This window comes from Peromyscus leucopus, chromosome 15, assembly GCF_004664715.2.
Source record: "Peromyscus leucopus breed LL Stock chromosome 15, UCI_PerLeu_2.1, whole genome shotgun sequence".
Taxonomy (NCBI): Eukaryota; Metazoa; Chordata; class Mammalia; order Rodentia; family Cricetidae; genus Peromyscus; species Peromyscus leucopus.
The window spans coordinates 737,097-760,730 of NC_051076.1; the positions used below are offsets into that span (position 1 = coordinate 737,097).

The following is a 23,634-nucleotide window of genomic DNA, read 5'->3' on the forward strand; positions in this document are numbered from 1 at the left end:
GTGAGAAAAACTACATTGTGATTATTTCTAGGAAAAATGAGAAAGTTAACTTCATCTTACTCTTTTCTTCCAATTCTATGGCACAGAACACATTGTGCACCTCACACACTTCCTTTAAAGTATTATCTCGAAAAGGTGCTGTGGAAATTGACTGAGTTAAAAATGGCGATCACAAAAACTCTTGTGTTTAATGTTCCTAAACTTTTAAGAAAGCTGAGTGGCAGATTTGGGTTAATATTTAGTCTAGGTTTGTAGGTCTGTATGGAAGACTTGCTATGCAATGCATTAGAGATATGAAATGAATAGCATCAGATATCCATTTTTGAGGTATTTTGCTATTTAGTAATGGAGAAAGAACATAGAAATTATTAACTTCATTTTCTAGTAAAATGCAGGTTAGTAAAAAATTTGTAAAGTAAAGGAACACAAAGGGGCAAAATAACTAATATGTGTTAATTGTTGATCTGTCTGTCAGATTTACAGAAAGGAGAAGTTATTTTAGAATACTTAAACTTCTTTGGACTGTGAACTAACGGAAACTAAGAGATCTGGGGTGATGGCTCCATGAGTGAAGTGTGAGGACATGAGTTCAGAGCTCTAGAATCCATATAAAGCCCAACACGGTAGCACACATCTGTGATCCTAGACTGCTGTGGCGAAATGGGCAATGAAGACAGGACTATCCCTGGAAGCTCATGGGCCAGCTAGCCTAGCATACGCAGGAGCAAGCAATAAGAGATCCTGTCTCAAACAAGGTGGAAGGTGAAGATGACACCCAAACTTGTCCTCTAACCTCTACCCTTGGCACTTGTGCATATACAAGCATGCATGCTCACACACATCATAGTCACACAGAAATTTTCTTAAAAGACGGTAATTAAAATGAGTTGAGGAACATATACAAGAGGGGCAACATAAAGACTTTCTAAGTTAAATCAACTAATTTTATCTAGATTTCTGCTTTGCTTGTTCTGAGATATAATGAAGTCATTTTGTTCTATGCCATAGTACATGCAGTAGTATGTCGCTGGGTGTGTTAAAGTTCATTCCTAATCTTGCTGTGGTTGTGAGAATTATTAGAACTGCTGCTCTGTGCCGACAGTGATCACTGTGTACACTATGCTAATCACTTTATACTCTCTTTCTTATTTAAACCTCTATTTCTATGCAGTTGGAATTATAGCCATCCCACTTCAAGTTGATGAAATTGAGGTACAGTGGATTAAATAAATCGTCTGACTTCCCATAACTGTCATATTATAAGAGTAAAGTGCCACTCAGTGAATTTTGTTTTCTTTACTAAAATCTACCCCATTTGCCACATCTCTCATTTGGGTTATTTTTAGGTTTCATTCACTGACTTTTTATGTAAGTAGTTAAAATTTTGTAATGGATTTAAATATCACAAGATAGTAGTTAATTATGAAATTTCCATGTAAGAGTCAAAGAAAAATCTTTATAAAACTGTTCTTATACCTGAGGTTCAGGGAACCTGAGGAAGAGAGAGTGGAAGGATTCTAAGACCCAGGAGATGAGGGAGTTTTCCATGAGATCCTCTCTTCGCTACTGTCAGAAGTTGCACCACATAGTCTTACCAGCATGACTGCCTAAAACTAAACAAAGACCACCACCAGAGTGCATGGGAGAAAGCCCACTAGGCTTCAGCTGTGCACAGAGAGCTACAGGCACCTAAGGAATGCTGAGAATGGGAGAGAGAGTCTTCTCCAGGGTAGAGCCCAATTACTTACCCAGTCCCAAATGGGCAGCCCTGAAAATACAAAAAACATACAAGGAGCATTATACAGACTGAACAGGTTGTAGTTAAGACACATACTTATACATACACATATACATATGTGCATGTAACAACAATTAGTGGGGAAAAAAGAGCCATGAATGTGGAAACAAGCAAGGATGGTTTGGTGGGATGAGAGAAAAGCAAAATGATGTAACTGTTTTATAATCTCAAAAAGAAAAAGATCCACCCCCACCCCTGGCCTAAAAAAAAAAAAAAACAAGGTATAGTCAGACATAGTGTTACACGTGGATAATCCCAGCACTTGGGAATCTGTAGCAAAAGATCACAAATCCAAGACCAGTAAAAGCTACATAGTGATTTCCAGCCCACTTGAGCTATACGCTGATGAGCTCTATTTTTGTTGTTTTGTTTTTTCAAAGGCTGTAGTCTGTGTTAAGGACTAAGTAGCATTTTAAACACTGTTGTTTGTTACTTGATTTCTCAAGTTGTAATCTTGTTATTAATCCCAAATCCAGTCTCATGAATTCTTTTATTCAAATTGTGTGACAAATGCCTTGGCAGGATATTAGAATTAGACTTGAGAGTCGAGTATTTACACCTGATCCAAGACAGACACTAAGTTAGACATCTGAAAGAAACAAAGTAGGCTAACTAGGATTTCCACATCTGTATTCCTAGGTGATAGACTTTTATAAATCAGTGGACTTTTAATTACACACTGACATATAGCACTGTACTGCATAAAATAGACTAGATGTGAACTTCTTTCCATATAATAGATGTGGAGAAAAGCCTTACAATGCTTAAAACCTAGTTGGTGCTAAACAATATTTGTAAAGTAAGGAATTTTAAAAGAAGAATATTTTAAAAGAAGAAATTTACATTTAAAATAATTTCTATAATTTAGGTATTTTAGTTTAGAGAAGGGTTTATGTTACATTCTTTTTAAATAATATTTTTATTATTTCTTTGAGTTAATGATATATTTTGATCATATTCACTCCTAACTCCTCCCAGGTCCACTCCTACCTCCCTACCCACCCTACTTTATGCACTTTGTTTCCCTCTCCCTTCCCCTTCCTCTTTACCCACCCCCCTTTCTTTCTTCCCTTCCTTCCTCTCTCAGTCCCTGGAGTCCAGTTTGCTATGGGGTGTTGGGCTTGCCATGAAGTGTGGTTGATACGCCAGAAAACTGGTCCTGCTTTTCTCAGCAGCTAGTCATTGCTAGTAGCTGTTCAGCTAAGCATGGGACTACATGCCCACTCTCACTCCAGTACTGAGATATTGTCTGGCTTGAACTTGCACAGATTTTGTACACGTGTGTGTGTGTGTGTGTGTGTGTGTGTGTGTGTGTGTGTGTGTGTTCATGTATATTTGGATGTGGGCAAGAGATCATCTTCAGATGTTGTCCCTCGGGAAGCCACATTTATGCGTGGCTCCTGGGATTTGGACCTCACTGGAGACATTGAGGGAATGATGGAATGATGGACACAGAAAAGCTGGGGATTGGGTGGCCTCAGCTTTTAGATGAAGGAGCTGAAGTACCCCTTAAAGTCAGCATATTTATTATGTATAATTGAATAGTGAGGTGGGGTTTTGCATACAGCTGGACAAGGAGGCAGGGTGTTACAGCATGGAGGCAAAGTTTGTGGTTTATAGCTGGATCAAGGAGGCAGGTTTAGCTAATCTCTGTAGGACCTCTCTCTGTAGGGGAGCAGTGTTCAGGGTATTAATATCTGGAAGGGGAAGTCTATGGGGCACATTTCCTGTACACACTGTCCCTACTTGTATTTGGTACCCAGAGGAAGACTTTGCCATCCCTGAGCCTGTGGTTTCTTGACACATCTGTGCCCATGTCAACAGCACACATTTACTCATGATTTTACTCACTCAGGACTTCCTCTGCTCCCTACATTAGGAGTCATCTCTACCTTGCTCTTTGGAGTCAGGGTTTCTTTCTGGATTTGCAGATAGCTGAATATGCTAGGCTTGCTGACTAGCAAACCCTATAGATTAGCCCGCCTTTGTCTCACTAGTGCTAGGATGTTAGACACACGCCACCACTGTACTGGCTAGTTTTATGTGAACTTGACATAAGCTAAGAGTTACCTGAAAGGAGGGGGACTCAGTTGAGAAAATGCCTCCATAAGATCCATTTGTAGGGCATTTCTTAATTAGTTATTGGAGTGAGATTCAGTTCATTGTGGGTGGTACCATCCTTGTGCTGATGGACCTGGGTTCTGTAAAAAAAGCAGGGTGAACAAGCCATGATGAGCAGGCCACCAAGCAACACCCTTCCATGGCCTCTGCATCAGCTCCTACTTTCATGTTCCTGCCCTGCTTGAGTTCCTGCCTTCACTGCTTTTGATGATGAGCTGTGATATGGAAGTGTGAGTGAAATGAACCCCTGTCCTCCCCATGTTGCTTTTTGTCATGGTGTTTCATCACTGCAATAGTAACCCTAAGACAAGTTGGTACCAGGGTGGTGGGGTATTGTTGTGACAGACCTGACCATGCTGGTTTTGGGAGGATTGTGGAAGGACTTTGGAACTTGGGGCTAGAAAAACCATTGAGTGTTGAGCTTGGAAGGTAAGAATGTTTAGAGCAGTGCAGATAATGGAGTCCTGGTTTGTGAAGTTTCAGAGGAAAGCAAAGACCCTACCAAGTTTTTTTGCATGAAGAATATATAGTGTCTGGTCATCTGGAGCTGAAGATTTGGCTGTGATTAACAAGGAACTTGAACTTAAAGTAAAACCTTCACTTTATTGAGACAATGGATGCTAGGCAGCTGGGGCTGAAGAATCAGCTGTGATTAAGAAGAGGCCAGCACTATTGAGGTGAAGTCTTCTGGGAAGTGTTAACTCAAAGTCAAACACAGAACCTGTGGTCCAGAGGCAGCCAAGGTTTTACCTCCTGCTGGTGGCTCAGCTAGTTATTGTAAGAGTCACCTAGGTAGTACTGGTTTTGAAGGCATGAAGGGCTCATGGAGAGTAACTGAGGCTTGGCACTGTCTGGCATGGCTCAGGTTCCTGAAGAGAGTCCAGGAGAGGCTCTAAAGGAAGGTGAAGTCCAGTTGCAGCCCAGGAGCCCAGTGTTTTGGAGATGCAGCAGCAGTGGTGTGGAGCCAGCCCAGCCACCATGGCTGCCCCTGGGAGTGGAACTCATAGCCTTATCTTTGGCTGTATAATCAAACGTTGTTTCAACTTAAATTTTTCACGTGTCACAGTTTATCTATCAGTGTCTAATTCTTAAATCCGTAACTTAGAGTACTTGTGTAATACATCCCAGTGTGTAGATCTCTTGTGTAGCTCCTGAAAAGCATAAAAAGTACATGTTTCTGGTCTTTTTACTAATGATAATAAATGTTACTTTGCATTCTGTTTAACTGAAATCTTTGTAGAATTAGCCCTGATTTTAACCATTTATTTGTACAGGCTAGGGATTTATCTTCTTTCAACCATGTGAAGTTAAAAAACAAACTATTTTTCTTGCTGCAAATTCTTCCAAATAGAAATTGTTTATGTATTTAAGATGATTCTTTAAAAGGGAGAAAAAGAAGTTCTTATTTTTCTAAATTTTCACCTTAACTTCTGAGTTGATGTAGAAATTCCATCACTTGTTCTCAAGGGTTATTCTGGGCTCCAAAATTGCTGTCTGCTGACTGGGGACTCTTGCCTGAAGAGGGAGTCCCCGCAAATAAGGGAAGCAGTGTGGCAGACAGTTTAGACTCCGTTGTAATTATTGCCTAGGATGCTGGTCTTCCACGTCTCTATGCAAATATAAGTATGTGGACACTTGCACAGAGACATCCCGGGAACCATTGGGAGCTCACCTTTACTTTTAGCTTGTTTTCTTGCTACTACATGATATGTATAATTACATGGATACTTTATAAAGACTTAGAAAATCGTTTATGAACTCAATTCAGATTTTTTTTCAAGACTTTGCAGTAGCAGAAGGTAAAGGTGCTGTTCTGTAACATAGGTGCTGAATTATCTTGCAAATGAGAAATCTTATCAGTGCAAGGTTGAAAGGTAAACAGTCTATCCACAACTTGACAAATTTTAAGTCTAGATTGTAGTTTGTGTGGAGGTATGTATATATGCACTCAGGTACACTCTCAAGTGCAGAGGCCACCTTGTGAGGAGCTAGCTGTTAGCCTCAGATATCATTCCTTGAGAACAGTCCATCTTATTTTTTGGTTGTTTATTTTGTGGGTTTTGTTTTATTTGCATTTTATGTTTTTCTCTTTCTTTGGTACTTGTTTCTTGAGACAGGGTTTCTGGAGTTTGCCATGTAAACTATGGCAGCTGGCCAGCAAGCCCCCAGGATCTACCTGTCTCTCCCTCCCAAGTGTTGGGTTCTAAGTGTGTGTTAGCAAACAAAGCTGTTTTATTTGTCTGGATTCTAGGGATTGAATACAGGCCTTCATGCTTACATGGTAGACAGGTTACTGACTGAGCTCTCACCAGCCCTGAATTGTAACTTTAATTTGCTTAGGGCTATGTATAAAATGTTTTTGTCCTAGATGACTCAGAGATAGGATTGTTACTAGACAAGGAAGTCTGACTATAAATGGACAAGTTTTAGTATCTGAGATGTGTTCTTAATGTTTATAAGGCTATATGAAATATTTTTGTCCTTGATTCCTCAATAGCAGTTACTAGACAAAGCATTCACTTTTTTTGTGTATGTATGTGACATACAGAAATCATTGTTATTTAGAAAGTTTGCTATAAGTATTGGTTCCTTGAAATATTTTACCAGTTTTTTATAACCTTTCTTTTAGGAAGACTTGATCAGACAGTATATGCAATTATATATTAAGTTGAAGTCCATAAAATATATATAATAAATATGCATAATAACATTATTATACTTATTTAATGGCCTAAACTTTTTTATTCACATACAGAAAGAAATTCAGAATGATGAAGATTCCCAAACTAGTTCTGGTTGGACCAAATACAGCAATCAAGAAAAAAGCAAAGATCTTAAGAAAAACACAGGATTTTTTGAAATGAAAGCTGCTGGAGAGAGAAAATGTATAGAACCCAGGTAAAATTTTATGAGTTAAATATTCTCTCATCTTTTTCCTAAAGAATTATAGAAGAGAGCCCATTCTTGGTTTAAAAAAAAATATATAAATCTTGGGATCTGAAATCGAGCATATCAACCTTATATTTTTAGGCTGTGAGTTGAGTACATTGGGAAGTTTTTGTAAGTCTATGTTTTAGGACTCTCTGAAATAATGCATATGTGCCTAGAGAATTGTTGAGTTCCTCAAATGTGGTATTTTCTCAGTATGTGCTAATCACTTAAAACTTGTGTGTTTACTGTATCACGTGCCTTGTAGAACTTTTCCTCATCCCTGAGCACTCTGTTCATAGCGGTCTAAAGTCAAACATGTAACTAAGTGAGCAGAACAGAGCTTAACACAAATAAACTTGTATTAACATGAAGAACAAGACAACAGAAAAAAAACAACAAAACAGGAAGACCAAAGCTGTTGTGCAGCAGTGTGTCACAGACATTAGTGATAACAACAACAACAAAGCCTCATTGGTTCTGCTGTAGAAAGCTATGTTCAGTTCATGCTATATGTAATAGGTCTGTTTGTTAGTTTATCAAATCAATTACTCAGCAACTCTTAGTCTAAACTGAAACATTTTTATATCTAAGTAGAAACTTATATTCATGCGAGGAACAACTTAGAAGTTTTTAAAATTTGTAGTTTTTTAAATCACATGACAAGTTTAACTAAGATTAAAATACATTGGCCTTTTTGCTCCTACTCCTGAATACAGTGCTGTTTGTGTGCCATTTAAGACTCCTTTCTGTAATCATATGTGCATGTTTAGTAAGGCGTTTTGAATTGATGTGTCTAAAATAATGCATTCTAAATGCATTATGAACAGTTGCTGCATACAGCAAGGAATGTAAAATGATGAGGTTATCAAAATAGATTTCATGTTATTAAATCTATAAAAAATAGATAATTTGTAAAATATAAGGAAATTATTAAGATAAAGTTAGGAGGTTGTACATAAAATTAGCATAGAAATTTCTTCTCATGCCTCAAAGAAAAGAGATTGTAATACTTCTTAATCTGAATAATAAGCAGGTTAACTATATGTCTGGTAACTTACTGTTTGTAAAACATGGCAAACTAAAGCTTTGTTTTCTAGCCCTTTTTGTATAACGAGGATGTATTAAAAATCACTTTGCATTTTGAATTTAATCTCGTGTGTTATATAAAGCCTGTCTTCCTGAAGTTTTCTGTGTCTTCCATTGGTTCTGTTGAAGCTGTACTAACCCAGAGTATAATTAATTTCATAAACATATAGAACAAAATGGAAAATCATGATGAAAATGTTAATGATAGATTTGCTCTGAGTCAACATCACAAAAAAGAAAAATTCAGAGACTACAGAAAAGATATGAAGTCTGTTAAAAAGAGAAATACATTCAGAAGACATACACATGAGAATCAGGTAAATTTTCACCAAAAAATTTATCTTATAAATCCTTTCTAAATTTACTAAGTACAATGTGAGTCATGAAATTTCTTGTGGAGTACATGTATAGAAGTGTTGTAAGACATTTATGCCGTGTTTTTAAAGGAAGGAAAAATGCCACGTTATGAGCTCATCAGCCAGGGAAAGAACCAGTCTTACCAGCTTCTAAGCCTCCTCTGTCATTTTCTAACTAACTTTTCCATTTTACCTGGAAGTGTCCCTTATCTTAGAACTCACGTTATTTTTCATGTTAAAATGGCATTCAGTTTTGCTTGTAAATGAACATTTGCAGGTCACACTATTTTTGGACATTTTCCTCACCTGTATGTTTTGTTGTTCAGTTGTGTTGCATTTTTAAACTTCATCCATTTTTTTGTTGTTGCTGTTCATAAGCATTTGGCTTTTTGTTTGTTTGTTTCTTTAAGTATTTGATTGGTTGTTTTGAGATTATCAAACAGTTCTGCTATGAACAAGTGGCTCTTGGTACACAGGTTCCAGGATTTCCTAGCTGAGAATGTCTTCCTAGGAATGAAGTTACTATCATCAGGACAATGTGCATGTTCCCAAATGTTTTTTCCTAATGTATACACACTTACGTGTGGGTGAGCTTTTCCTGTGCATAGAGCTCTGTTGACCAGTGTGTTACACGGACTTGAAAGAGCCCCACACACACTTTTTAAAAGCTTATTTGGACTTTGTAACATTTAATACATATTCTGCTTTGTTTAATTGTGGTCAAAATACAGAAAGAAACTAAGAAAAAAGTTAAAAATATCCAAAGGACTTACATTTTGAGGAAAAAGAACAAAAAGGAAGGTTATTGCAAAACTGATGATGAGCATGACACACTCAGAAGTCCGTTTCCAAAGCACGGGCATGGCCGAGACCAGGTGAGGGGCGGGTGTGTGTGCGAGCTAGACAGGCAGGGTGACTCCGAAAGGTGCTTGCTGTATTACATTCTGTAAACTTTGGAACAACCCTTGATGTGATATAATGCTTATTTTACTTCTATATATATTATTTTACTTATTATACATACATTTATTATATTAGATATACCATAATATAATTAAGTGTGGTCTATCATGAAACTTTTTATGTGGATACATAAGGAATTTTAGGCTAATTATGATTCTCAAATTAAGTTTTTCATAAAAAGAAGAAAAAGATCTGGAAAAGAGGTGAATTTCTTTTTTAACATTTAAAAATTGTGAAATTATAATATAAGTACAACATTTTTTTTCTTTCCCTCTCTGTATACCCCGCCCCATTCTCCTCCAAGTTCATGACCTCTTTTTTCACTAATTATTTACTAATAATCACACACATATGTATTTGCATGAACATATATATTCCTACCTCTAACCTGTTCAGCCCATATAATGTTACTTATTGCATAGATGCTTTTAGGGCTGACCTGTTGACACTGGACAACCAAGAGCTGTGTGTTTGCCTAGAGAAGAACTCCTCTTCGACTCCCAGCTTTCCTCAGTTGCCTAAAGTTCTTTCTGGAGTACTGAGGCTTCATGGGCTTCCCCCATCCATTCTGGCATGCCCATTGGTGTCTTCCTTGTTCAGCTCATGTTTAGACAGTCCTGTTGGTGAGACTTGATGGATGTAGCTTCTGATGTTACTAGGAGACACACAATCTCACATAAACTCCCTGATCCCTCTTACCTTTAAAATCTTTCTGGCCCCTCTTCCTCCAGGTTCCCTGAGCCTTAGATGCATGTACTGTAGGCATATCCGTTGGGACTGGGCTCTACATATGGATTGAATGTGGTTTTCTGTAATGGTACCTGTCTGTTGCAAAGAGAAGTTTCCTTGATGTGGGGTGAAGACTACCCTTGTCTGTGTGTATTAGAACAAATGTAGATTGCTCTTAGGGATTATGCTGACTTAGTAAATTAGAAGTATAGATTCTCCTCCAATAACCCTGACTTCATTAGCGCTATGTAGGTTTCTAGTACCATGCACAACTTCCTCTTGTTGAGTGGGTCTTAAGTGCAATTAGAAAACTGTTGGTTCCTGCCATGCTCTGCATGCCACTACTGCATCCTTAAGATTATTGTGCCATGCTGTTCTTTGATGATGATGTTCATGGGCTTCATGGCTGGATAGGCCTGTTGGTTGCCTCCCTCCCTGTGAAGCTTGCATAGAATTTCTGAAGTGTGTGGTGTCTTCAGCAATAGGGACTTACCATCCACCTCCCAGAGGGTGTAGGTGACAAGGTCAGTAGGAGTAGGCTGTATGTTTTGGGAGTCCCCTGGACAGCCCTGGCCAATAACTCTGAAGAGGGCTTCTTGTGTCTGGTTTTGGTGCTCTTTGGCTTTTGGTAGGAGCACCCTTGGGGCAGATTTTTTTTTTTTTAAAGTGGAAAACACCACAGTAAACTACATCTGTTTATAGTTCGTAAAATCTCTTCAAATGTGAATATTGTTTCTAATTTTGTTCTTCTCTGGTAGAATACAGACCATTTATAATAAAATTATCTCCATTTCCAAACGGATTTTTCTTAGATAAGCTTTTCCTAAAATGTAACTTTATTTTATGTTCAAGTATATAGATTGAACATTCTAAATCCAAAAATTAAAAGCCTGAAACACTTGAGAACAAGTCCTTCTCAGTGGCACATGATGTTGAAAACTTCTTATGTAAAGTAGAAAATCTATGCTTCACCTTACGTTATGGACCAAGGAAAACAGGCTAGGAGCACTTAATTGTGTAAAAGTTACCTTCAGGTTATGTATAGAAGAAGTATAAAGGACATCAATTAATTTTGTGTTTAGACTTTGGTTTGATGATAGGTTCAAATGAAAATTTTTTAAGGTGCTGAAGATGTAGCCCAGTTGTCGAGCATTTGCCTGGCATACAGTGTCTTGACATCACTGTGTGGGCTTTAAAAACAAACAACAAAATCACAAAATATAAGTGAGTTTTTATAGTCTTGTATTTTTATCTGTGTGGAGTACTGTCTTTAGTATAGTATCTAAATTTCTTTACATGTATGTAGAAAGAAAGGAAGAATTCTCTTCTTACTGATTATGCCAATGAATCAAAAACCAAGGATGTCAAGACAAATGTGGATCTCACGGAAGTAAAAAATGCCTTAAAGAAGCAGATATACAGAGACATATATAGAGCTCAGGTAATGCTTATCACACTATAACTCTTTCTTTAGTAAGCTGTAAGTGACTGGGAATTATGTTTGAATTATGGATTGTTTGAATCCAGATATTTGGTGATATTAGGGAGTGCTGTGTGTTAGTGGATACTTGAAATCTGATACGTCAGGCTGGCTTATTGTGCTTTGCATCTCTGATTTTTTCTTGTTAAAATAGGAGCCCTCTTTTTCTAACTTTACATTTCTAGAATAGAAGCCAGACAATTATCATTTGAATTTACAACATTTTAGTAACAAAATTCAATGCATTTTATAGCTTCACTAGCAATTTGTGTATTGCATTGCCAATTTTTTGTCTTGTTTTCTATTGGCTTGCTTATTGAATATGTTTGTAGAACTTTCCTGAATCAGGATGTTATAATTTTATATTTGTTGCAGATATTTTTCACTGTAATCTTTTCTAAAAATTTACAAGTACAGGTATTTTAAAACAATACAAGAGGTTTTTATGTGTGATTGATGAGAAAATGTGACTCACTTTTTTCCCCATTGGACTTTTATATAAAATGTTCTCTGCATTTATATTTTTAATTATAAAGTACTAAGGAGAACAGACAACTTCAGATCTCTAAAGTAAAAATGACCTGAAGTTATTTTAATTGAGGAGGAGACAATAGAAGTGGTCTGTTCGTGAGAATGCTATTCCTAAAATGATGATAGTTACTAATCTGAGCCAGAATGAGCATCAGATTAATTATAGCTATTAATGTGTTCCTGAATCTATTTTGAATGTTTGGCCAAGGTTTTGTGCTTTGTAGGCTGAAATATAGTTTTCAACTTAAACTGTTAAATTTAATTATATGGTTGCTGTTTTGTAGGCTGTTCGATACAACTGCATCACAATAGATAAACAGCCTGTGTACAATGTAGAGGTAAGGGGCTTGGAGTTGGATGATGATTTGCGTCAAAAAAGAAATGTAATTTTTCGTCCTTTTGGTTTAAGGTAATGTCTTACTTATAATCAGATGTGAGGTAAGGAAAAATTATTCTCTTGCAAAAAGTTTTTCAGCACAGCTATCAATAGAGCTGAGAAAAAGAATGGACCTAGTGCTCGTTATAGGTGAAGTCTGTGCTTTTTCATATTTCATAACTTTTATAATCACTGCTTTTGTGTTTAATTCTTGATCCAATACTTCTAAAATATTTTATTTATCACTATTCATTCTTTTTAAGTGGATTATTTTCTTCCATGTGGTCTTTAGAATGGTTCCAGTTAAAAACTGTTACTCTCAGGTTTGTAAGGCAAACATTGCCTCTTAAAGACTTTCTTTCAGAGAAATAGTTTATTTTACCCCTTCAGGCAATGAAAAATAATAAAGAAACAGCTAATAACACTTTCACATGCCTTCTAGTTTTTCTTGTTTGGTTTTTTGAGAGCCTTCTAGTTATGAAATACAGTAATACATGTTACTTGCTTGGGACGAGGAAAGTTCAAGTGTCGTTCAGTCTGTCTAGTAAGGACAGGAGCCCACTGTAGAGGGGACAGAAGTAAGGACAGGAGTCCACTGTAGAGGAGGGGACAGAAGTAAGGACAGGAGTCCACTGTAGAGGAGGGGACAGAAGTAAGGACAGGAGTCCACTGTAGAGGAGACAGAAGTAAGGACAGGAGTCAGTGAGGAGGGGAGAAGTAGGACAGGAGTCATGTGAGGAGGGGACAGAAGTAAGGACAGGAGCCACTGTAGAGGAGGGGACAGAAGTAGGACAGGAGCCACTGTAGGGAGGGGACAGAAGTAAGGACGGAGTCACGTAGAGGAGGGGGGGGGGGGGGGGGGGGAAGGAAGGGGGGGGGGGAAGTAAGGACAGGAGTCCACTGTAGAGGGGACAGAAGTAAGGACAGGAGTCCACTGTAGAGGAGGGGACAGAAGTAAGGACAGGAGTCCACTGTAGAGGGGACAGAAGTAAGGACAGGAGCCATGTAGAGGAGGGGACAGAAGTAAGGACAGGAGTCCACTGTAGAGGAGGGGACAGAAGTAAGGACAGGAGCCCACTGTAGAGGAGACAGAAGTAAGGACAGGAGTCCACTGTAGAGGACAGAAGTAAGGACAGAAGTAGAGGAGCCCAGTAAGGACAGGAGTGTAGAGGAGGGGACAGAAGTAAGGACAGGAGCCCACTGTAGAGGAGACAGAAGTAAGGACAGGAGCCCACTGTAGAGGAGGGGACAGAAGTAAGGACAGGAGTCCACTGTAGAGGAGACAGAAGTAAGGACAGGAGTCCACTGTAGAGGGGACAGAAGTAAGGACAGGAGTCCACTGAGAGTAAGGACAGGAGTCCACTGTAGAGGGGACAGAAGTAGGACAGGAGCCACTGTAGAGGACAGAAGTAAGGACAGGAGCCCACTCAGAAGTAAGGACAGGTAGTTGTAGTAGACAGGAGTCCTCAGAAGTAAGGACAGGAGCCACTGTAGAGGAGACAGAAGTAAGGACAGGAGTCCACTGTAGAGGAGACAGAAGTAAGGACAGGAGTCCACTGTAGAGGAGACAGAAGTAAGGACAGGAGTCCACTGTAGAGGGAGACAGAAGTAAGGACAGACAGGAGCCACTGTAGAGGAGGGACAGAAGTAAGGACAGGAGCCACTGTAGAGGAGAAGAAGAAGAAGAAGAAAAAAAAAAAAAAAAAGACAGAAGTAAGGACAGAAGAAAAAGAAAAGGACAGGAGTCACTGTAGAGGAGACAGAAGTAAGGACAGGAGTCCACTGTAGAGGAGGGGGGGGGGGGGGGGGGGGGGGGGAGGGGGACAGAAGTAGGAAGGGGTAGAGAGGGAAGAAGGAAGGAGTCCACTGTAGAGGAGGGGACAGAAGGACAGGAGACTGTAGAGGGACAGGAGTCCACTGTAGAGGAGGGGACAGAAGCTTTTTACTCACTCAAGATATGATCTCAGAGGTAAACTTTTCTTCTTTCAGTCATACAATTATTTTTTCTTAGGTTAAAAATGCAGAGCTCCCCAGAGGAATATTAAACTTAATTGAAAGCCTCATAGAGGGACAGTTTTTTAAAGAAGCCATTGAAGAGCTTTCTTCTTTGCAAGCCCATTATGTCCCTCCTGTGTGCCTCCTCCATGCCCTTCTAGAGAATGTTCTGCAGGTAAGGACACATTGTGTACTTAGAATTATTTTTTTAAGGAGTGCTAAAATGTGAATATTAATTGTGATTTTTCTTTACATCCCATTTTATTAGAAAGTGTAGTACCCATTTGTTACCACTTTTTCTATTTTTGACAATATTTATCTACTATAAATGACTTAACCTATTAAATGGATGGTCGAAATATATTGTGTAAAAAATATTGTTCAATTAAAAAAAGACAAAATGTTACCTATTTTTGCTGTGGCATAAATGTCAGATTATGGTATCAGATTGCTAAAATGCTTTCAGTAATAGTTATTTTATTTGTGGTATACAGGTTAAGTGAATGTAGTTGGTAAAAACAGATAGTTATATCTATGGAGAAGTAGCCTTCTATCATGTTGAACAGGGTGCTGGTTTTATACCATAACAGGGATAAACTATGCTGTGGTAATGTTGAATACATGTAAGGCTGGAACATGAAGAGTTTCCACCTTTGCTTTCTTTAAATGTTCCTTGAGATTCTTAATCTATCATCCTATCTGAAAATCTCACTTATGCTACCCCTAATACTTAACATTTTCTGATGTGTAGAGCTGCATGATAACCTTCCCTGTTATTTCAAACTGATAAAATTTTCTAATCGCAAGAGTAGGCTAGAGTCACTGCTCTAGTTTTAAACGAAATTAACCTAACCGATGAACTGTTTTAGCTATGGTGTTTTCTTTTGTTTCTTTTTTAATAATAGGATAGCATAGACACCTTCTCTGGTCGGTACTTCCATATATTGTCAGCTCTTCTCCATCTGCACCCTCCTTGGAAGTCTCCAGCCATGCTCAGGTACTACTTAGAGCTCTTTCAGTGTCCAGCCTGTCGGGGAGGAGCCTGGTCTCTGGTGGAAGTGCTTATCAGGTAAGCTGTTTGCATATGAGGATGCGTATTTGTCTAATAGTCATTTGACTGTTTTTTAGAAATTGATTGTAAAAAGTATATTTGTATTTTTAGAAAAAATATGAGTGCTTGTGTTTTGTATTTTGTTGCAAAACTTATGAAAAGGACAAACTTTATATTGATCATGTTTGTCAATATTTTTTTAAAAAGTATAATAAATAGAATAGTACCAAATTTCAATTATGAATTTATACATATTTGAAAGAAAAATTATTAAATGTAAGCATCAAATTTTAGTCATAAAAAGCATAAATGTTCGTCAATCTATGCAATATCTATTTTAGGGGTTTATATTATTCTAACTAGAATTAGAATTTCAGCCAGTACTTATTGTCTCCCAGATCTGTTATTACTGTGTCATTTCCCCGGGCCTTTCTTGTTTTCTGAGTGTCTCCGGAAGTCCCTGTTGTTTTCCATGTAGCTAAACCAGCTATTGTTTTATGATTTGTACTATAACTTTAATAGTCTTCCTTTGTTGGAAAGAGTTTTTCATTTATATATCCACAAATGTCCTTCAAATAAGGGAGAAAGGACACTTGAGTGGCTAGGCCAAGGTGAGATCTTTTTAAGTTTCTTGAGAACATACCCAGGTTTTGTTGCAAACTAACTGGGACCAAGTGTGTTTTAACTCTTGACTGTGGGTCTGGGACCTGTGTTCAGTCCCCTGAACTTTAATTTTGAGAAGCTGATATGGTGACAGTATGCTTAGAATCCTTGCACTGGGGAGACAGAGACAGACTTGCTGACCAGCAACTAGTTTTGCTGCATTAGTGAGTTCATTTTACTGGGTGTGGGGGTACACTTCCTTTAATCCCAGTACTCAAGAGACAAAGCAGGTGGATCTCAGAGTTCAAGGCCAGCCTGGTCTACAAAGAAAGTTCCAGGACAGCCAGGGCTACAGAGAAACCCTATCTTGAGGGGAATGAGGGAGAGGGGGAAGAGTCTGTATTTAAAAAATGAGGTGGCAAGCGATTGAGGAAGATGCCTGACATCAGCCTCTGGTCTCCATGTGCACACAAACATGTATGCACATAAACAGACTCACAAAGTCAAGGACACTGGAGGCAGAAATAAAAAGCAACAGATAAATTTGGAGTTAAATAATGAATCCCGTTGCCTAACTTCTGTCTCTGTAAGTCTTAGAATTTATTAGCGGTCTTACTTTCTCTGTAAAAATACACTGCAGGGCTGGAGAGATGGCTTAGGGGTTCAACTCACGACCCTCTGTACTTGAGTTTCAGGGGATCCAATGCCCTTACCTTCTTCTGACCTCTGCTAGCACTAGATACATATGGTGCATAGGCATACATGCAGGCAGAAACTCTGTGTGTGTGTGTGTGTGTGCGTGTGCGTGTGTGTACATCATAGAACTGGGCTAACCAACTCTTTCCTCATATGCACAAGCCAAATTCAGGTGCATAGTAGAACACAGCAATTATCCTTTAAAGTTCTACTGTACATGGTTATGACAGAAGATAGAAATAAAATATCAATTTTGGAAACTCTAAATATGCAGTCATTTCCCCCCATTTATTAAGTAGTGGAAATGAAAATAATCGTGGGTAAGGAAGCATACTATAATTAGTATTATAAACTGAAGTCATAGTGGATCCAAAGGACTTGATGAAATTCCTGTGTCTTTGTTCTTATCAGTGAAGTGGACAAGGAGAGTACTGATAGTTGCTAGATACATTATAATATATTGAGACCAGAGAAACTAGATTTGTGTTAAGAACTAAATGCAGATGGATATCTGTGAGTTCAAGGCCAGCCTGGTCTACAGAGGGAGTTCTAGTCCAGGCAGGGTGAAACAGAGAAGTCCTGTCTTAAAAAAACAAACAATAAAATAAAAACAGCAACAAAAAAAGAACTAAATCTTCTATATTTGACATGATTGAAATTTAAAGAAAATTTTTATTAAGCTTGATTTAAATTTGTTGAAGATTTTGTTAAAATTGTAATCTTAAAAAAGAAATATTTTGTCCACAATTTATTCAGTAACTTTATTTCTATGAAATACATTGTTGGGTTCATACTTTCAGGTCTTGCCTTTTCAATGAAGGTTTCTGTCATCAAATATCAGAAAATATTGGTTCTAAGGTGGTCCATCTTACATTGCTGAAGTTTTTCTTTAATTTACTTGAAAGTGAAGTACGGCATTTGAGTCAAAAGTAAGTGTTAATCACAAGAAATACTTTTTATGTTTATAATTATATATGTATCTGTCTTTAAGAAGTTTCTTACTTTATGTTTCTGCATAAGTTTTGTTTCAATTTTCAAATACAACCCACTGGCAGTGACGATTTGCTTATTACATTCATTTTCTTTCTAATTCCTAAATGCCCTGTATACATTACTGATTTGTATCTAACTGAGACCATTTTTTTCTGTGCACATTCATTATATATATATTAGTGTACATGTGTGCGTATCTATAAAGACCAAAGGCTCAACCTGAGAGTCATTCCTCAGGAATATCGACAATTTTTTTTTTTTTTTTTTTTTTTTTTGATACAGCCATCTTTCCTTGTCCTGTAGCTCACAGAGTAGTGACCAGTGAGCCCCAAAGACCTGCTTGACTCTCCTCCAGCACTGGCACTGCCTGCTTAATGTGACATACCCAGTCTGTGAGGCTATTCTTTACATTTTGTCCTTTATTTATTATACTATCATTTCTCAAAAATTGGTAACATTTTTGTCCTATCAAAATAAGTGTGATAACTGCCATGATTATATTGGCATAATAATTTATCTTTTGTTTATATTTTCATTAGGTTGTGTGACTGGTCAGATTCTCAGAGTCTAAAGGTAACAGAAAAAGCAATTCTTCTTGAAATCTTTTGGTCAGGAAGTGAAACTTCAGGACTTTTGACAAAACCAGTAAATATGCTTTTGGAATGGACTATATATTCTCACAAGGAAAAATGCAAGTCTAATGATGTAAGTTGGAGTACTTTACAAAAGAATATAATTATAGAAAAAGCAGTTTGCTCTCCTTATCTGTAGGTTTCACAAAGTGCATATAGGAAATATTCAGGAAAAGTTTCGTCTCTTCTGAACATTCACAGACTGTCTTAACATTATTACCTCAACAGTATGGTATAACAATCATGTGCATAACATTTAGATTGTATTAGTTATTGGTGATCTATAGATGATTGGAAGCATATGGGAGGATGTAAAGTATATATGTAGGCATCGGAGTATTTTATGCACGATCTTGAGCATCCATAGATTTTGGGATCTATACATTGTGAAATCTGTGGTGTGTCCTGGAAGCAATCCAGGAAGCAGATACTGAGGGATTTTCATGATTTGAAGTAGCATATGTTTTTCTTCCCTTTGTACTTTGAACTCCTTGAAAAAATTTGAACTCAAGTATGTTACTGTGTGCTACATAGTTGGTCTATTTTCATAGTAACAATCCTGAGAGGGCAGATTGTTCTTCATCTCTCATTTAGACATAGCATCTAGGACGAGTTATGTGTTCAGTATTGTGAAGTCTGTAGTTATCATTCTAAATGTTTTATTTTTAGACATTCCATTTTTTGTGGAAACTATGGTTTAAAGAAATTAGTCTCGCCGGGCGGTGGTGGCGCACGCCTTTAATCCCAGCACTCGGGAGGCAGAGCCAGGCGGATCTCTGTGAGTTCGAGGCCAGCCTGGGCTACCAAGTGAGTCCCAGGAAAGGCACAAAGCTACACAGAGAAACCCTGTCTCGAAAAACCAAAAAAAAAAAAAAAAAAGAAAAAGAAATTAGTCTCTGCACTTTTGGAGAGCCCCACATTAAAAAGTTTTGTTTGTGTTTAAAACTTAATAGATGTTGATAACTTACTGAAATTTTTCTTCATGAGTAGATTTTACCTGCATTGAAATTCTGAACACATTAATTAGAGTGTATTACCTATTCAGAATATCCGAAACATTAAGTATAATAAAACATTAAACTGTGTCTCAAAATAAATATAAATGAATATATAATTGAAAGATGTGCTAAAGGGTTTTAAAGAAAGAAAACATAACCAAGAATTAATGAAACACCGTCCTGCCACTTTTTGTTGAACTATATCATTAAAAATAAATTAAAAAGTAGGGTACACCTGAAAACACATTGTAACAGAAAATACACAGTAAAGTTTATATTCATAACACAAGTATGTCCTTTTAATGAATAAAATAATAAACCAAGTAGGAAATGAAAACCAATTAAATGGCAATCTTTAAATGTTGAATGTATTCACTAAAGTTTATGAAAATTTAAAAATGAATGACATTTTTATTTTTATCACTTACACTATCCTTGCTACTCTTATAAACACTATTATACATTTTCTCATATGCCTTATTATATCCAATGATGTGGAACTATTCTTATGATATTGTAAGAATACTAAGGCATAAAAGCTAAATAAAATTTTCAGTTTTATTGCCTTCAAAACCCAGGATTATCTTTTCCACGCTGTCTATTTTCTTAACTGAATTGGACTGTTGTCCCCTCACTACTTCTAAAACATACAAGTCATTTATTGTCCTGTGGGTTAGAATGTATAGAGAAAAGTTTCAGTCTCATCCACAAGACGGAAGTTTTGAAATACGTTTAAAATACAGTACTCACATTCTACGTTAGCAGTTGTTGATGTACAGATGGACGCTTAGTGGTGTGTTGTGGAAGTGTGTCTAGTGATGGGAGCACCAGAGGAGCATGCTGGATAATTGCATAACAAGATGAATTCAGTCCAGACTAATTAACAAGGAGTACTACCATTACATATTGTTCTCTAAGGTGGGTGGAGGAGGAATATGCAGAATATTTTGTATACTAAAATTGTATGAGGGTATAAAGAAAAAAACAGGTAATATTTTGAGTGCATCATAGTAAATATTAGTTGCCTTTCACCTTTCATAATAGGTCCTTATTGCCTAATTTTCTTTTATGATGTCATTAGTTTCACACTTTTTAATTATTTTGTCCTCTCATCTGTCTTCTCTAATGTTGGGATCTTTTTCTTTTTAGTCTTTGTTTCTAATACTTGTGTTTACCAGAAATTACTTTTAGAGTACAACTTGACCTTCATTTCTTATATTTAATCTAGGGTATGATTATTTTTTAAATAGTATTTTATTTTGTTAAGTTTGATTTCTCCTTTCATGCGTCATACTAAGGATTAAAACCAGGACCTTCTTTTCTTGCTCACCAAGCAGTCTTACCACCAAGCAATATCGCTAGCCCTAAGAGATATTGTATTTTAAGATTTACAAGTTGATGGTGTTGTGTTATTGTGAATGAGTTTTGTTTGTTTGGCTGTCCTTATCTGATAATTTCTAGTAGGAAGTTACAGTGAAAGGCTTTGATTTTCTGCTTTCTGGAATTTCTAAAGGAAATCAAGTTACAAGAATGTGTTTTTTGCTATAGAGTATGGTGTTCTCTGTCACCTACTAGGTCAAGCTTAATCAGCTTTGTAGGTTTTCTTCTTCTTTTTAATGCCATCCTAACTAGTAGTTACTATGCCTTAGCCAGCAGTTAGGCAATACATTTTTGGGAGCAGTAGTTTGTTAAGGCAAAGAGCTCTGGTGGCAAACTAATATAAAGCCAATTCCTTTTTAAAGAATGAAATCCCATGTAGTTTCCAGTTTCTTTTAAGTATTTCTTGAGGTCCTTTTATTGCTGTTTGTTAGACTTACAGTACTTCTTGTCATGCATTTGGGGGGGGGGTCTGCTGTACTTTTCTGTACTTGTAAAATTACTAATATGGTGTTTCCATCAACTCTTTGGCTTACCAATTCTTTTCAGTTGTGTCTAGCATCTTCTAAACATTTTGACTGCAATTTTAATTTTTGTCCTTCCCAGTTGTTGATCTTTTCTGTTTCCTGGTGTGTGTGTGTGTGTGTGTGTGTGTGTGTGTGTGTGTGTGTGTGTGATTTATAATACACTACAAAAATTTTCCTTTGAACATTACAGTAATAATTCTTTTGTGATCTGTGCCAGTTCTGCTTATTTCCATGTGTGAGGTCCTTTTGGATCGTCCTATATTATTGTTTCCCTGGTCTCCTATCTATGTGTTTTCCCTCTCTGTCTTTTATTTTCTCTCCTGGACTAATTATCATTTATGACCTGTTTTAATTTCCATTTTAATAACTGTTTGTAGAAACAGTTTGTCAAAGACCAAAATACCTTTTTTTTACAGTAAGTATTCTTTACTTCTGCCTAGAGCTTGGGTATTCTATCAGTGAGGACCAACCTGAACCCAGTGTCCATGTCTGAGGAGCTCTGCATAGCCCTAATGAAATAAGACTCACATATTTGTAGCACTGTTTTATGCATTCTCATTCTCAGAGTGAAACCCACCCTATTGTGAATTAAGCCTTTGGCCATAACCTCTTTTTCACCAGTTTCCCTAGATTACAGAAACTGCAGTTTTGTGTCTTTATATCCCTCAGTTAGAATCACCAAAATTGATCAGGACAAAGGTAGTCCTGATTAATTTTTTAAGTCTAACTTGACTTTTACCAAACTTTTGATTATCTTGCTATAACATTTCTTATAACTTACTACTTATTTCAAAAGATGTTTTATGTATTTCAGCTGACATTTTTAGTTTTCAAAAACTGTTCATCAGAATTCCCAGGCTTCCTTTAACACAAGCACTGAATTTTAAAAATAAGAGAAAAATCTTAAGCCAGGCTTCATGGTATCTATCTGAATTGTACATAGGAGGTAAAAACGGGAAGATCAGGAATTCAGGTTGCCCTCAGCTATGTGACAAGTCAGCCTGGCCCGATTGGACCTAATTGTGTTAGGGTCCCTGCAGATATCATGAACAAATGTTGGTGTGCCCCAGACAGGGCACCAATGAGGAAGCAAAGTAACTGGCACACAAACCACCCTTGGTGAACAAGGGACTTTATGGGGTTATAAACGGGAGCAGGAGAGAGAAGTTACCTATGGAGCAGGGGAAACTTACAGACTACTGTCACGGGAAGAAAAGCTTCCCCACCCATCACTCACACAACTATTACTGTGTGTGAATACCGGGGAGGAGCAGGAATCGGGGCATGTGGTACACTGCCATTTGGAGCTCTTCCTCTCCGCTGTGAGATAATGGTAATGCATGCAATCACAGCTGCTCCGATTTCAAGAAGGCAGAGTCCATGTTATGCCCAGAGGACAGAGTTCACAATACCCTGTCAAACAATCACAAACAGTAAAACTCTTCCTAGATATAGCTGGACTTCTTGGTCACCAAGTAATCCTATTGTGTGAGGGTATCTATTTTTTAGTTAACTGCCTTTTTATATTGTGTACATGTATGCGAGTGTACAGATGCTAGAGATTATAGAAGCCAGAGGACAGTTTGCAGAAGTTGGTTTTCTCTTTCTACTTTGTAGGTAACTGGCAACAAATTCAGGTTGTTAGGCTTGGTGGCAAGCACATTTATCCACAAAGCTATCCCACTGGCACCAAGTATCTGATTTTAATGAAAGTGTAAACATGCAAATGCATAGACATTTAGAATACTCAACCAAGTAATTGTCTGTATCTTACTGACAGTTCAGTATAGAATGTATAATCTTAAGCTTATTGTTATAAATTACTGTTTGTCTTTTTCTTTTTACTCAATATAATCACTTAGGATTGAAAATATACCTTATCGAATTCCTTTTATTTGTTTGATTACGTAAGTGATATTGCTCATCTAAAACTGAAAACAATAAAACTAATGTTTTCACAGTTTTACTAAAGCATCAGTCAACTACAGATAAAAGATTACTCAAGAAACATATAAGTAAATAGAAATAGATTTATACATATTTATAACTCAAAGGTTTTTCTTCAAATTTATAAGTAATTTTATTTATTTGAGAAGCAATCTGTAGCAAATGGTATCATCAGTTCTAATATAAAAACTGGTTTTAAATTTTGCTAGTTAGTATTATATGTAGCATTTAAATTTCTTGAACTCACTAACTTACTTTTTTATTGTAAATACCTTTCTGTTAGGAACCATTCTTATACTTAATTAAATCTTTTTTGGTACTTTTCAATTTCAAGAATTCCATGCATGTTCACAGACATCATTTTCTGTGCTGTAAAGCATTTGTTTCTTGATTTGCTGAGTTGAAGCATTCAATTTAAGTCATTAGCTAAACAGAAGTCCTCAG

The 23,634-nt window shown here is 37.1% G+C and overlaps 1 protein-coding gene across 1 annotated transcript in view; it reads left to right on the plus strand.

Annotated features, from left to right (window-relative positions):
• The window catches only part of Slf1 (SMC5-SMC6 complex localization factor 1), a 69,591-nt gene that overhangs the window by 22,606 nt on the left and 23,351 nt on the right, over positions 1–23,634 (plus strand). The window contains 10 exon segments of the mRNA XM_028891576.2: positions 6,675–6,789; positions 6,792–6,817; positions 8,107–8,253; positions 9,024–9,167; positions 11,291–11,425; positions 12,280–12,333; positions 14,383–14,541; positions 15,272–15,435; positions 17,517–17,645; positions 18,249–18,414. Of these exon segments, the coding sequence (XP_028747409.1) occupies positions 6,675–6,789; positions 6,792–6,817; positions 8,107–8,253; positions 9,024–9,167; positions 11,291–11,425; positions 12,280–12,333; positions 14,383–14,541; positions 15,272–15,435; positions 17,517–17,645; positions 18,249–18,414 (1,239 nt within the window).